At 42.9% G+C, this 16,183-nt stretch overlaps 1 protein-coding gene across 2 annotated transcripts in view; it reads left to right on the top strand.

Annotated features, from left to right (window-relative positions):
- BRD7 (bromodomain containing 7) overlaps positions 1 to 16,183 on the top strand; it is a 32,298-nt gene that overhangs the window by 14,969 nt on the left and 1,146 nt on the right. The window contains exons 6-14 of one of the 2 annotated variants that reach the window (XM_037515770.2): positions 2,138 to 2,248; positions 5,936 to 6,123; positions 6,972 to 7,095; positions 7,720 to 7,795; positions 9,367 to 9,474; positions 9,859 to 9,994; positions 12,046 to 12,157; positions 13,766 to 13,822; positions 16,057 to 16,168. In XM_037515770.2, coding sequence (XP_037371667.1) covers positions 2,138 to 2,248; positions 5,936 to 6,123; positions 6,972 to 7,095; positions 7,720 to 7,795; positions 9,367 to 9,474; positions 9,859 to 9,994; positions 12,046 to 12,157; positions 13,766 to 13,822; positions 16,057 to 16,168 — 1,024 coding nt within the window. Of the gene's footprint in view, positions 1 to 2,137; positions 2,249 to 5,935; positions 6,124 to 6,971; positions 7,096 to 7,719; positions 7,796 to 9,366; positions 9,475 to 9,858; positions 9,995 to 12,045; positions 12,158 to 13,765; positions 13,823 to 16,053; positions 16,169 to 16,183 lie in introns of both variants that reach the window. The other variant, XM_037515769.2, reaches the window with a different exon arrangement.

Raw genomic sequence — 16,183 nt, 5'->3', positions numbered from 1 at the left:
TTCTGGAGAGTTGCTAGGTTGCGTGTGGTTCTTCTCCTCCCTACTGTCTGTTTTCTAATTTGCCGTATGCGTTGGGACACTGTGTAGTTGGGACTGGCCGCATCTTGGGTGAGCTTCTGCTCCCCTCTGGTTCCTCCAGGAGTCATCTGTCAGTTTCAAGCAGTCTTTATTGAGAAAGGTCCCTGTCCTAAAATGTCGATGTGGGGACACACTCCCCTGTGCCTGGTCTGCCCGGCGGTGGGTTCCTGCCCCCAGGCTTGGACTGCAGGCCAGAGGGGTCTGGCGTGGGAGAACTTCCCCCGCCACCTCTGGCTCCTAGGAAGCCTTCTGCAGGTAGTCTTTACTGAAGAAATGTCCCTGTTCTAAAATGGTGATGTGACACACTCCCTGCGCGTTCGTGTTCAGGCACACTCTTCTGCGTGCCTGGTCTGCCCCGGCTGTGGGCGCTCGCTCCCCCTGTGGGCTCAGACTACTGGTCGGAAGGGCCAGGCGTGGGCTAACTCCCCAGCTGGCCACTATCTCCTTCAGGAGCCTGTGCTGGCTACAAGTCGCTAGGTGGCGCCAGAGATCTCTCCTAGAGCCCTTGGGGAGCTGATTTTCCACCCCGTGGGGCAGGGAGCAGAGCGGGGATGGTAGGGTACACCTCAACGGCTTTGGGGTGCTGTGTCTGCCTTGTGCCCCACCGTCGTGCGGAAAACCCACGCCCTAATTTCGTGCCCGGGTCTCAGTTCCAAAGCCCTCAGTTCCAGGACGCGGGCTGTAGCCCAGATCAGTGGCGCGGGAATGGCGCCTTTTGAATCCCGCTCCCCTGCCTGGGCGCCTGGTTCCTGCTCACTCCGGGAGGGCCTCCGCGCGTCTCCCCGCAAGCCTAGGTCGTTTCCAGGCAAGCCTAGGTCGCAGGCGCGGGGACCTGGGCAGCTGCGATCCAATCCGCGCAATCCGCGCCGCTTTCCCGCGCAATCCGCTCCGGTCTGTTTTTCCGGCGCGCCGCTTCCGCGCAGGTTACCGGGCGGCCGGGGCTGTGTGCTGGTGCTGGTCTCCTCCTGGGCGGCTCTCTGCAATGGCGCCCCGGAGCTCACCTCCGCGGCGGATCCTGCGGGGTTCTCCCCAGCTCCCGTTCACAGGGTGTGGGGCTGCAATAGTCCTTTCCACTCACAGTCCCGCTTGCTGCGTCCTTTGTCTTTTGGCAGTTTTAGTTTGTCGTTTTCCTCCTCTCTGCGGGTCGGAGAGTGCCGCCTCTGTGGGCGGGAGGAGGAGCAGGTTCTGCGCTTCCCTGCCTTCTGGTCCTCTTTTATTGGCAACTCTTCTGGCAGTTTGCTGGTGTCGTCCGTTTATCTTCCGTTTCACAGTTCTCACTGGGACCTTCCGCTTTCCTTTCCCTATTAACTTTTTAATGGAGAATCTTACTCGCAGCGTCTCCTCGCCGCCATTGCTCCGCCCCCTTTCCGAAAGTGCATACTTTCAAATTTAAATCAGAAGTACAGTTTTGATAAGTTGACTTGTCCAGTTACATGTTTTAACTCTGAGCCTGTATGGTTTATCTCACATTGGCATGATTTAACAACATTCTGCAAATTGTGTTTAGTTCATAATAGTATTCAAATGTTAAAAGAAAATTAGTGTAAATGTTTTTATAATTTTGCTCGGTTAATTTGAATTTGGTAGGACATGTCATGGTAATTTAGTTCTGTTCCCAGTTTTCAGTCAAGATCGGAAATAAAATATTTAATTCATAAACGGAAACTGAAAATGTTTTAAAATTATGTTTAATTACACAAATTACTCAATTTTAAGATTATTCCATTTAAATATTCAATAGAAATATTAACATTTAATTATTTTTGTGCAGGAAGATAATACTGAAGAAACCCATTTAGAAATTTCATCTTGGAATTTAAAGTTTTATATAGGAATAGGAATTTGGAAAAGAATAGTGAAATGTTTAATTCAGCAGTATTTGGTTATTGAGTCTTAAAATTTAATTGCTATTGATGTTGTTTACTAAAACAGTGAGCTAAAAGAATAAGAGGATTTTGTATGTTTTTATTTAATTTTTCAAGTACCTATATTATGTCAAACCAGGATAGGAGGATACTTTATTTTGTTTTAATGCATTTCCTCCCTTTTATCTCTACAGGATAACTTCAAGCTAATGTGCACTAATGCTATGATTTACAACAAACCAGAGACCATTTATTATAAAGCTGCAAAGAAGCTGTTGCACTCAGGGATGAAAATTCTTAGCCAGGTAAAGAAAACTCTGTCATAAATAGCTGTTGTCCTGAAACTTAAAGCTCTTTGTTTTTTTGGTCATGATGATAGCAGATCTTATAAAGTACTCATTTTATAGGAAGCTCACGTTAAAGTATGAAATGTTAAATATTAAACTTATTTTTAAAAATTAAATTTTTTTCCTTAGTATAAAGTAGAAAATTAAAATAAGAAGACTTGACATCCCATTATAATTATTAAGATACTCTTGAGTGATAGTCATTAGACTTATTTTTCCTATGAAAGAAGCATCAGCCTGAACTCCAGGTTCAATTGCTGGGGAGAATTAGACTTTTCCTACAAAGCGCTCTCTTTCCCTTTGTGGGATGAACTCTGATGTGCTGGTAAAGCCCAGCAAGTCCTCCCAGTAGAGGGAAACAGAATATACAAATGAGCAATAACTTGGAACTATCTCAAAGTCACCTTCCCCGGGAGCAGACTATCCCTTCAAGGATCAGCTCTGGTGTGTAGTAAAGGCAGGGGGCGGAGAGGGGTGCCGGGTTGTGTGGAGAGGCACGGATGGCATCATGCTCTGTGAGCAAGCTTGGTCATGATGGCTTATTCAAAACAGATAGGATACATAGTCACAGAAAATTACTGAAGTATCATCTCAGGAGGACAGCTGATGAAAGACCTTGAGGGTGAATTGAGCTGATGGCTGTTCATCTACTAGAAGAAAAGAACTCACTATTAAGTGGCATCTTTTGAAGTCTTTCTCATAGCTGTGAGTAAGATGACAAGTTAGCTGAGGTAATCCTGGCTCTTAACCCCAATAGAAAGTCAGAAGATTGAATTTTCATTTTAACTCTTTCCCACTAACTTGTGAATCTTGTTTAGACATTAACCACTCTAGGCTTCAGTGTTCTCATATGTAGAGAATGTTGAATCTGTGATCTCCCAGGCAATTGATAGCATAGGAAGAGACTATTAAAAAAAAAAAGCAAAACAGAAGCGAGATTTTGCAGAGCAGAACTGAGTGGGTAGAAGACATAGGAAGGAGAAAGAAATCAGAAGAGCCTGAGGTGTAACACAGTGGCAGTGAGTCATGTGCAAATGTACATGTTTTCCTGGTGTTAGGGTGCTCATCTGTATGAATTTTACATTCAAAGAAATGGCTTGATGTACAGATACCTGAGTGTGTGCTTGGCTGTGAGAGGTCCCTGGGTTCACTTAACTGGGGAAAGAAGAACATTTGGATTGGTTATTATCATTGCACTCCTAATAGTTAGCCATCTTCCCTAATGACCTGAGAAACAAATGAGAACTAGTTACCCAATGTCAGCAAAATTTGCAGAGGAAAGGGGAATAAATATTCATACAATTCTTTGCAGAAAGACTCAGAATCCAGAACAAAGCTACAGTCCATGTTTAAAGACTAGCAAATGTTTGCTATTGTTGTATTTGAGGTGAAAGTATAGCCAACAAATGAAGATTTAGTCACTTTAAAATATATACATTGAATTTTTTAGGAGAAGGTTTAAGCATATATCTAAGCATGTCCAAAATAAAATATAGACTTTGATTTATCATTATTTTCTTTAAATAATGTAGTTAATTTAACTTGCAAACGATTCCATTATATCTTACTCTACCAGGTTGGGATGGCTAGAAACAGAAAATGAGCTTTCTTTCCCTCTTTCCCTTTTTTCTCTGTGATCTTTCTTTTTTCCAGATCTCTTCCTGTTGAGGAGCCCAGCCATCCTATGTTAGAGCTTCCTGTGACTGTTCTCTCCACCCAGGATGGGAGGGATCCTTATAGTAGTGACCTTTAAACCTTCAAATTTACCTTTCTGGGTTAACTAATAGCAGTGCTTGCCAGAGCACCCAGCAGAGTTCCATGAATAGTGTTTTTAAGAAAACTGTTCTTTAATGCTCATTATAAAGATAGTATTCATTCTTTACTTTTTTTGTTATGCACAAATAGTGACTTTTTTTAAGTTTTTTTATTTTTTTTCCCATTTATTTATTTATGCATGCATGCATGCATGCAAGCACTGGGTACAGTCAGAAGCGCGGGAGGGTGAGAGAGAATTTGCCAGAGCCAGAGCAGAAAGTAGAACAGGCAGAGTGACAAAGTACACTGCTGAGGGGAGCAGTGGGCGGCAGGAGAAGTCTGCGCACCATGTGGGACCCTCATCCAGCAGCCGGGGATCGAACCAGCGCTGCAGAGGCTGTGGGCAGCCTCGCAACCTGGCGCTCAACCGCTGCGCCTCCAGGGAGGCCCCAAATAGTGACTTTTTGACATTAGTTTTATAAAGAGTAGACATAAGTAGAATAACTTCTGATATCGTAGCTAAATAGTAAGATGTTGCATTATAGTACACGGAGTACTATTTCTAGCCTAGTGGCTGTACAACCCGACTTCAAGGTTCATATTCTAGCTCTGCCATTAAGATGCTGTGTGACCTCAGCAAGCTACTGTCAACCGCACTCAGCCTTTTTCCTGTCACATAAAATGGGATAATGATAGTATTTACCTCATAGAATTATGTCTGATACATTGGTAGGTGCTCAATAAGAATTAGCTATTATTAATGACAAAGAACCAAACGGGAATGAGAGGATTCATCAAAGAGAGTGGGGAGCAGAATAAGTGTATCTACTGAAATACACTGCTGAGGGGAACAGTGGGCGAGAGACAGGAGAGGTTTGCTGCCCATATGTGGGTCAGCTCCCTGGCCAGGATCAAACTCAGGCCGCAGTAGCTGGCAATAGCTTGGTAGCACTGAGACTTTCAGCCCTGCACCACCCAGGGAGGCTCTCACAGTCTGCACTGTGATAGCAGAGTGAGATAGAAAAGACCTAGCACGAGAGACAAGGGGCCTAAGTCACTCATTCTGTGACCTTGGAGGAGTCATTTAGCATTCCTGCCTACACTGTTCTTATTTGCATGACCTCTGGTCCTTTCCACTTGTTAGCTTTAATTATTCTACTAAAGTCTTCCCTGTTGTGGCTAGGCAGCCCTGAGGAGACTGCCCTCCATGTTTTATCCAGTGATAATTCTCGAATTAAAAGGCAGAGATTTCCAGGAACAAATCTACTTGTCCCATTTGTCTGGAAGCCCCAAACCCTTAACCATAATAAAAATTTCACAGCATATCGATGCAGTGGAAAATTAAGCATGTGTTTCACAAAATAGAAACAAGACTTCTTTGGTTAAAAGAACATTATGCACTCTGAGAAAGCGTTAGTAACCTTTTATTCTCCTTGAAACATGTTTCCATAGAAAAATGCCAAAGTCATCTGTCTTCATCCAGGATACCAGAATATAAGGGTACTTCCTGTGCTGTAGGCTTTAAAATACCTCCTAATTATTGAATTTCCAAAGATAAACCATTTTGTGAGATATAAGATTGTTCCAAGTTACTACACTTTTACTTTTAAATTCAGTATAAGCAAAGAATAGTCTCCATAGTTTCTCTCCTGTGAGCTTTTTGATGATACGGTAAAGTTATAAAGAATTCTTTTATATTAGAAATTAAATTATCTCAACTGTAGGAATAGACTTTATTGTTCTGGTTCCTAACTATAATACTCTTGGTATAATTATGCTTGTTTTTCTTCCCTAGTTAATGACAGGATATGTGCGAGTCTTGTGGGGGAAATGTATTCCTTTAAAAATTAATGACAAACATTTAGGAAGAATGTGTTTGAATATTTTTAGGAGAGAATTCAGAGCCTGAAGCAGAGCATAGATTTCATGGCAGATTTGCAAAAAAGTCGCAAGCAGAAAGACAGGACAGACACTTCGCAGAGCGGGGAGGACAGCAGCAGTGGCTGGCCGAGAGACCGGGACGACACTGGGGAGGCTGAAGCACAGGCTCTCAAGAGCCCCAGCAAGGAAAACAAAAAGTAAAGTATCTTCAGAATATTAAGGTTAAGCTGTCTTTTTCAGGCTAGGGAGGTGGGGGAGGGTGGTGGCGATACAGAGTCAGGGCCTACCTTGCAAAGACCTGTCTCTGGTGTGGATAGTGGCTTTGGCCACGAAGATCTGTTTTGATAATGTGATGCCCTCTTCCCGTACAATGCATGACACGGAGTTGTCCTAACACAGTTCAGAAAACCGTTCTGACTATGTATTCTTACCAAGGTAGTTCGCAGAGCCAATAACTCACCTTTAGGGACTCATATTTTTAGTGAGTTTATTAAACAACTATTTAAGAAAAAAAGTACACGTCTCATTCAGGAGAGGAATTGAGGTAGCAGCTAAGCAGTTACAGCTACTCCTAAATGGCGGGGCTGTCACTGAGAGGCATGCATGCTTTCCCCAGACTGCAGCTGCTGGGAGCAGTGACGAAACTGGTCCTGCCGGGCAGTGACCAGCATGACTGGACAGAGTCATGTACATCCGGCTCACACCATTGACTGCCAGGCCTAATGCCCACCGCCTCACCGTCAGCTCTGGGCAGGAGCTCTTTAGTGCAAAGAAAAGTAAACTTCTGACGAGTTTTTGTTGTATTTCTAAGGTTTATATGTTTTAAATGTATGTTTATTTTAAATTCCAAAAATGAAATTTTTTAAAAAGAAAAAATTTTTTGCTGCTTTCCCTTCAAAATGTATTTTAAGTAGAATTCATTTTTATGAATGTACTGAGAAAAACAGTAAAGCAAATTAACACTGGATGCAAAAATAGAGGGAACTTACCAACATACTGGGTTATTTATTATTTTTTTTTACTTAGTATTAATATGTGTTTTCAGGAAAGACAAAGACTTGATTGAAGATAAATTTAGAAGCAGTAATTTAGAGAGAGAGCAGGAGCAGATTGACCGCATCGTTAAGGAATCTGGAGGAAAGCTAACCCGGCGGCTCGTTAACAGTCAGGTGACCCGACTTTTCTTTTCACTGCCTGCTGATGCAGATTGTCCGAAACTTGAAGTTTTTAAGTTGCTTGTACGCTCTTAGTCCATATCTGCTTGGAGAACACTCTGGTATGATGCTCAGAAGAAAACTTGATGAATTTGTTTAAGTATGTTATTAATCCTATGCTCTATGACTGGATTTTTTTCTTTTGAGTGAGGTTAATGTGTTCTGAAACTAGAAAATGAACCACCTATTTTATGTTAAGCTTAACAAGAAAACACACATACTCTGGTCTTTTAAAATAATAATATTTAACAAATTGGTTTTAAAACCAAATGGACTAATACATGATTCTCATCGAGTCACTTCCTTTCCCTGCTCTTCACTATCCTTTAACAGTGGACAAAAGTGGGTGACCTGTTCTTCAGCTCATCAGCATCTGTCTACAGGCAGAAAGGCATGAAAGTTAATATCTGAGTATGTCAATAATCGCTTATATTAGTTTGATTAAAGTAAGGCTCTCTGGTTTCTATTCTATGTGCATTTATATATAATACTTAATACAGAAATAAGATATGAATGTTTCATATATACTGTGTGTGTATAAAACTGCTTATGCCCTCTGAATACCTTGGCTCATTGCAGTGTGAATTTGAAAGAAGAAAGCCAGATGGAACGACGACGTTAGGCCTTCTCCACCCTGTGGATCCCATTGTAGGAGGTGGGTGCACAGAATTATGCTGCATGTGATGCTTAATGACCCCGTGGTGAGTACAGGGTCAGGGAAGAATAGGTAAAATAAACCTTGAAGCAGGCGATAGTTGGTGCATTTGAGGACTAAAAGGGCAAGCCTAGCACTAAGTGCATTCCAATCACGAATTGCTTAAGAGAACATTAATAGGCTCCCTGACTTAGGGACAAAGGAGCTGCTCATGTCTTCAAAACAAAGCTCATTTTTTCCTTTATGAAATGTTCACTGTTGAATTTTAAATGTTTTGGGTCAAATAAAATGCCGCAGGACTGAACACCTTGCTGTTTCCAGGACAGCTGTAGTAAAAATTTGATGATAGGAGATGCAACTAGCTTGATTTGAGTGATACTTTCAGATCTGCCCCTTTCTTTACACCGAGTTTAGACTCTACTTTGGTCTGGTTTCTGACCCCTGTAGCCATAATTACATGTGGCCAAAGTTGATTTGACTCCTCACATTTCACAGCAGCTCTCCTCAGGAGGCCCATTTTCCTATTTAGGTGGAAGATGCCCTTGTTCACTTCCAAGGATCATCTTCCTGGTGGGGGTACCAGCACCCATTAGGACACCAGCCTCCAGAGTGCTTGCCAAGCAGAGAAGAGCCAATTTAGATGTCTGAAGTTCCTCACAAGCACTTTTATTCTGTCACCCTGATGATCACCTGTAAACGCTATTCTGGGGTGATCATGTTACGAGAACCAGACTCCTCTTCAGGAGAGGAAAAACACCCTTTCTTTGGGTATTGTCAGAGACTGCATATTTTCTTGACATCATCCTTCTCTGATACTGTCCTTCTCAGTTCTTCTGCTCCTATCACAGATTTCTAGTGTCATTATAGGGGTTTGTTCTGGTTTGGGGATCACATCTTAAAAGGCTATCACTCAGTACACTAAGATATGTCTTGTAAATTCTCTTATTCTAAATATATTATGAGTTCTTGTTATCTTTAATCCAGGTGTTTTCCTAACCTTTCCAACTGGTTTACTTCCATCACCTTAGCATTAATTTTTTTTTTTTTTTTTTTAAGAACTGGGGTGTAGCCAGAGGTGGTGGAGCAGGGGGGAGAGACAATTCACCAGAGACAGAGTGGGGAACAGAACAGGCAGATCTGCTGAAATATACTGCTGAGGGGAGCAGCGGGGAGACAGGAAAGGTCAATGTGCCATGTGGGGCAGCTGCCTGGCCGGGGATCAAACTCAGGCTGTAACAATGATAGCACTGAGACTAAATGCCTAGTCCACCACGGAGGACCCATCTGAGCATTAAAAGGTTCAACGTTTATTTTTTATTTTTGGTAGCTGAAATGTAACATGATCATGAAGAAGTATAGGAAGCAGTAGAGTAGAATGAAAATTAGGGTTTGCTCCTGTCTACATTTCTGCTTTCTAAACTCAGAATATCTTAGGTGAAAATGGGTTATAGTAAGGGCTGCTCAGCCTCCTCCCCAGTGCCCCTGGGATGGCAGGAAGGCGTGTGCCTGCACACAGTGCTGCCACGGCCATCTCGTCACCAGGTGGGCCTCCCTCCTCCCTCTTGTTTTAGAGCCAGGCTACTGCCCCGTGAGGCTGGGGATGACAACTGGAAGGCTTCAGTCTGGAGTGAATACTTTGCAGGGATTCAAAGAAGATAAAAGGAACAAAGTAACTCCAGGTAAGTCTCCCACATGGTGGCCATGTTTTCTCTCTTCCACTTCAGGGAATTAGGGGAAAGAAGCATGTTCCCACTTACTGCTTTATTCACTAACTCTCTGAGTGGTATTATTGCAAGACTGTTTTGTTAACTTAAGAGGAAACTGAAAAGTCAGATAGTCGTATTCTAAATGAATTTTGTTTTTTCTTTTTTCCCTCTCCCTTCTGTGGGGGAAAAAATCGCTTGTAATTTTGCAAGTATCTGTTTGGGATGGAAAATGTCTTCTTACATCTGTATCCAGTTAGTAAAGAAGTAAAGGTATAAGGGAATAATATTTAATGAAACAAAAAAACTTAGATTGACATACAAAGTAATGAATAATATATATTTGATTTTTGTCAACAGTGTTATACTTGAATTATGGACCCTACAGTTCTTATGCACCACATTATGACTCCACATTTGCAAATATTAGCAAGGACGATTCTGATTTAATCTATTCAACCTATGGGGAAGACTCTGACCTGCCCAGTGATTTCAGGTGAGTCTCTAGTTCCTCAATATTCCAAATACAACATTTTCCAAAAATATTTATATACACATGTGATCAATGGATAGACTTACACAGTTACCCAAAAGGTAGAAAATGTATACCTTTTCTTAATTGATAGTAATTAAATATGGACCCTTAGTTATCACATCCTTTAGTGGAAACTAAACATTCTAAACACACAACATATCTCCCCAGTCCTTCCTGATGTTGGCATCTGCGATATTTTAATTCTTTAAAATATGTTTTTAAAGATGCTGTATCAACTGATACTGAAATTCAGGAACTTATTACTTCAGAATGTGGGTGTGCCATCTGCTCTACTGCAACATTGTCATGTGTCAGTGAGTCATGTGAGTCATGTGAGTCAGTTTGGGGACCTACAGCACATTCCCTCAAGATAAAAGTCAAGACATGACGACCTGATTCCTAAGATGACCCACATAGAGACCTGTTAGACCCGTCACATACCAGTAAACTGTTGCAGCTATGCTCCCCATCTCAGGAAATCTTCCCATGGGAGATAGTCCCTGTTTTGCTCTTCTTTGGACCTTTGTATCCCATAGCTATGATGAGATGTCACCCTCATTTACCAGGATTCTGACTCGGTGGGGCATTGAGCTGGCATTGGTAGTTTGCTGACTTTATATAATAATTTAGTCCTACAGATTAATCCATTCACTGGTTTTCTGTCAGTGAGGGAATTGTTCACTTTCATGTGTGCATGGTGGTATCAACACAGTGTTTTTATAAGATGGGTCCTTAAGACAGAGCATGACTGTAATTTAAGATCAAGTCATTTATTTCTTTTAGACCTCACCAGTTTGGACAAATTCTTTCTGGTTTATTCATCTATGCATCCCACAAATAGGCATTGCTTACTCATTGTGTGCCAGACGTTCTTCCAGGAGCTGAGGGATCCACAAGGGACAAATACTAAGAAAGATCCATGTCCCCCAGTCAGTTACTAATAAGTGCTGAGGAGAAAGTAAAGACACAAAGGAAGGTAGAGTGTGTTGGGATTGGTATGTAACTTTAGTTGGGTCATCAAGAAATGGCCCTACTTGACTAAGAAGGTGAACACAGAGCAAAAACTGAAGGAGGTAAAGAAGCAGGTGGTGATGTCATCTGAAGGAGCAGCGTTCCAGCCAGTGGGGTCGTGGTACAAGGCCCTGGGTTGGCACGTGCCTGGCACATGCAGAGAACAGCAAGGAGAGCGGGAAGAGGCAGAACATATGCAGGGCAAACTGGTTACAGAGCGGCAGGTTGGAGTAGATCTTTGTAAGGACTTAGTCTGAGTGAGATGGAAAAGTACTGGTGGATTTTGAGCAGATTGATCACCCGTTCCAACTCAAAATTTTCAAATGGGTGGAAAATAGATTGCCTGGGGGGGCGAAGTAGACATAGGGAGACTGCCTTCACCCTCAAGAAGAGCTGGACTCGGAGAATAATGGTTGAGGTGCTGAGAAGGGATCATTAGTTAATCAATAGGATTTCTTTACTGACTCTTATTTTCATAACTTGCGGTGTTTCAAAGCTGAAGTGGGGTATGAGAAGAAAGAAAGTCAAGGATGACTGCAGGATTACAGAGAGCCTGGAAGGATGAAGTTGGTGTTTATTGACAAGGGGGAGGTTTTAGAAGGACTTCTTTAGGAATATCTAGCAACTAAGTTTTAGACATTTTAAGTCTGAGATGCCTATTAGCCATGCAGACAGAACTGGCTGAAGGGTGTGATCCAAATTGGAGGTATAACGTGGGGAGTGGAACTCCACAGACTGAACCCGGGGCCCCTACATCACCCAGGTCTTATTTTTCTTTGGCGCATTTCATTGTCACTGTATACTTGATGTTGTTTAATTCTCCAGTGATGAAAAGCTTATCCCTGGTAGATATGTAAATACAGTATTGTTTCTAGACAGAAAGTTTTATATCGTGGTATACAAATACAAATTAAGGCCATCTGATGAAAAAAAATGGCTATGATGATTAAGCCAGTGGAGATGATTCATATAAAAATGACTTTGCCAACACTCTCTTTCAGCATCCATGAGTTTTTGGCCACATGTCAAGATTATCCATATGTCATGGCAGATAGTTTGCTGGATGTTTTAACAAAAGGAGGTCATTCTAGAACCCTGCAAGAATTGGAGACGGTAAGACTGTTGCTAAAGAAATAGGGTAATTTAGGGTAATTTAGGGTAAAATAGGGTATTGACTTCCAAGCATTAGTCACTCGGTGTTACGAAAGCATGGGATTAGCCAGTGTGGCAGCTGACCTCCATTCCCCGAAAGGACGGCCCAGCGCCGGTGGAGACCACAGGTGGAGGACAAAGAACAGGAAGAAATAACTTGGCTACCGGGATCTGTGAAGACCGGAGAATTTTCATGGTCTCCTCATTGTGGGTATAAAGGGGTCAAAAATGGGGTTTTCAGCTTAGAAGTCAACATTAGGGTGCTATAGTCCCCTTACGGAAAAAGGGAAATCTTATTTTCTGGCTTCAGACTGAGCCATTGACTAATAAAAGGGAATGTCCTCTTCCTTGTTACGCAGTACAATGCAGTGGTAGGAGCCTCAGATAAAGAAAAAAGCTTCCTCATTGCTGTCTTTTGTTAACACTTGTGAACTTTCTCCAGTTCAGTTGGACATACTTCATATCTGAAATAATTCGGATACTTGATTTAAAGATTAGAACCAGAAAATGTTCCTTGTGGTGTAGAGGAGAGCTGACCTCCAGAGTATCTTCTTCACCTGGTCAGAGGAGCCCTGTAGCTCTTGGGGGTGGTAGCCCCTCTGGACTGTGGCTGTAGTTGCTTGTCCCTGCCCTCATTGTACCTGTGGCCACTCGCCCTTGGGGGATTTGTCAGGAAGCTGAACCAGCACCTAACGGTCAGTGAGAACTGCTCTGCGGTCTCAGCACATCACCTGAAAACACTTATACCAATTCACAGCCAGTTTTACTGTTCCCTTCCGATCCATCCGAATTCATTGTCCTGACATAAAATTGACTATCTTTCATTTGGTTGGTAATGGCAAAATAGTTCTAATTTAGTTTCTCTGCCCTTGGATCTAGCAGTTCTTTTTCTCAGACTTCACCCTAGAAAATGTTATAAATAAGGATATATTGCTTACTTAGGCATTAACATGTTTGGATTATGGAAAGCTTTCACATTCTCCTTAGCATTTGAATATTTTGCAGCCTAGAGTTGTTCCTCCAGTTTGGATTAGAATATTGCCTCTGTTAATGCAAAATAGTCCCTAGAGTTCCTCCCACCTTCTCATTACAGCTATTACTGAAATAGGCTTCGTTTATGTATGTGCTTGTATGCTATTTGCTAAATACCTTTTTAACTTGTTGGCCAATATATGATCTCCCCCCTGAGGTGTGGTTGCCATAGAAAAAGGAGCAGTATGGCAGTGGTGGGATTTGAACCCACACCATCAAAATGACTGGAGCCTAAATCCAGCGCCTTAGACCACTTGGCCATGCTAAATACCTTTTTAAACTTGAATAGCTCTTTGATCAGGCATAGAAATATCAATCTTGAAGTTACCAATGACAATTATTCTTTACTCAAAAAATACTCTCAAAATGCTAGTAACTATATCTAATTTCCTTTTGGTTTTAAAAGTTACAGTCCAGTAATCTATATTCTTATTCCTGTTCTCTTGTTATAAAACTTGGTATTTTTTTCTATTTTCTTGATATTTGCCTTTCATGTGTCTATTTTAATAAACAAAAGGTGTTTTCTTTTTCCTGCAGTCATCGCCTGAAGGTGAAGACCAGACTAGGACACTTGACGCAGTGAAAGAAATGGAGGTAATTATTTCTGCTTTATGGAAAGTATTCTTTATGAGGAATATTTAAATGTCGAGTAAACTAAAAGCCCTCAATGATAAACTTTGTTTTGGAAGGAAAATATTTTTGGAGACTCTCCTGAGGTAAAAAACTTCCTTTGCCTGTGGGACAACAGAGGTAGATAGTGCAACAAACAGGCCTGTCACCAAGGGAGCCAAAGCAGGTGCCACACAGTCTAAATGTCTGTGTCGTGGGAGCACAGGTTGGAGAAACGAACTGCTTTGGATTGCTGAGGAGAGCCTCACAGAGGGGGTGTCTACAAGAATGACTGGATGTTCCCCCAGCAGGCAGGCTCAGTCAGCTGCAGCGAACTGCATGTGTAACAGCAGCAATAGGCCTGAGAGCTCAAGCACATGTGCTGAGAGCTTGGAGAGCAGGTGGCCATCAAGTACCTGTGAGAGGAGGCTGCAGGGGTGAGGAGGAAGCGGTGGGGAGCATCTTGTAGGCAGTGCTAAGAAATTGAGTTTATATCCTAAAGGTAGGACATTATGATAAAATGAGGAGAGGGGCTACTAGGGGGGTCCAGTGTAGAGCTGTGGAGCTTGTCCAGGCCGGAAGGTAGGTAACACAACAATGTAAAAGACAAGAGTAGAGGCTTAAGGAATACAACAGAACTGAAGTTGACAGCAGTTAGATAACATACTGTCACCTCCCATCAGAAATACAGAAAAGGAAGTACACCTTCTGCAGGGAAAAGAATTACATTGGGTTTCAGATGTGGTGAGTAATTGGGGACATCATTAAAGGTATAGACCTGGAACTCCAAGATCTGGACTGTGGATGTGGATCTGAAAGTTGTTAGCATAAAAGTGGAATTTTTGGTGGGGTGAACAAAACCAACCGTAGGCTAGGAAAGACCACAACAGGACCTTGGAGAAGACCCAGGGTTAAGACAGAAAAACTGTGAAAGCACAGCATGTGGAGACAGGTGACAGGTCAGATGCTGCATAGGAGTCCGCTGAGAGGAGCCCAGTGAGTGTCACTTCCGACCGTAACAGGACGGGTCCAGTAAACTGCAGGGCCATTTGGAGTTAGAGACATAATCGTCTTCAGTGAGGGGAAAGTAAACATGAAGGTGTGAGCTCAAGTAAAGATGCAGGTAGATGGTGTTTACAAAACCATGTCGTTGTCAAGGAAAGAGAAACCCAGCGAGGCCACATGCTTAGTGAAAGGGACCTGGAGAACGGGAAAAGGAAGCCAGGTACGGAGCAGAGACGAGTGTGGGGCCTCCCTTAACCTCGGGTTGTCTCAGCACTGTCACCCTGAGGCCTGAGTTCCATCCCGGCCCGGGAGCTGAGCCACAGGGCGCAGCAGACCTCTCCTGTCTCCCCGCTGCTCCCCTCAGCAGTGGATTTCAGTCAATCCACTTGCTCTGTTCCCCACTCTATCTCTGGTGAATCTTCTCACCCCCTGCACCTCTGGCCCATACCCCAGTTCTACACACACACACAATCGAGTGTGGGGCAGTGAGGGCCCAACTGCAGCAGCACATGTTTAGTATGTGTGGTGCCAAGTTCCTCAGCGACAGTTTTCCTCCACCCTTTTCAGCCCACGTGTAGGTGGAAAGATCAGGTGTTCACACTGTTTGAGCTTGGAATGCAGCACCAAAGGGTATCTGCAGCCGTGAGCTTTTGGTCCCGTTACCTGGGTTGATCTGTTCCTAAAACTTAGTGCTGAGGTTACGGAAACTGAGCCTGATGATTTCAAAAATAAAACTCTACCCTTTTCAAGATTTGGCTTCTCCCATACAATACTGACAGCCTAACTTTGGGTACCAAGATCCAGGAAATGTCTTAGCTTCAGGATGTCGTGTAAGAGTGTGTGTCACTAGGGGCCTGGGGAGCCTCAGAAGCATGAGGCGGGGTCACACCAGCAGTATCCCACAGCTTAGTCACAGGCTCTCGCCACTTTCCAGAGATGGAGTGTTGGCCGCAGGAGCCAGATGCAGATTGCCAGAGACTCCTGATTACACTGGAAGTCAATGAAAAGTGAGGCTTATGGACACTTTTTTTGCCTGGATTTGGAAATGGCATTGTAAGAGTATGCTGGGAAGACTTTTCTAGGCATCAAAGTCATGACCCCAAAATAAATAGATGGAGTAGCTACCTATGTGAACACAAACCATTTTGTTTGTGTTCTTCTCATTCTACACTGCTACGGTTTGGCAAACTCAATGCTTTATTTTTTAATAGCAGATTACGGAAATCGAGCCAGTGGGGCATTTAGACTCCAATAATCAGGACAGGCTCACAGCGCTGAAAGCAGTAACAAGCGTCGGCGCCCCAGTGGAAGTCTTTGACTCTGAAGGTGCGTATCTCCAGA

The sequence above is a fragment of the Talpa occidentalis genome, unplaced genomic scaffold, assembly GCF_014898055.3.
Source record: "Talpa occidentalis isolate TD23 unplaced genomic scaffold, MPIMG_talOcc4v2.1 talOcc4.17, whole genome shotgun sequence".
Classification (NCBI taxonomy): Eukaryota; Metazoa; Chordata; class Mammalia; order Eulipotyphla; family Talpidae; genus Talpa; species Talpa occidentalis.
The sequence above is the reverse complement of the archived record's forward strand: the minus strand, read 5'-3'. Positions and strand labels throughout refer to the sequence as shown.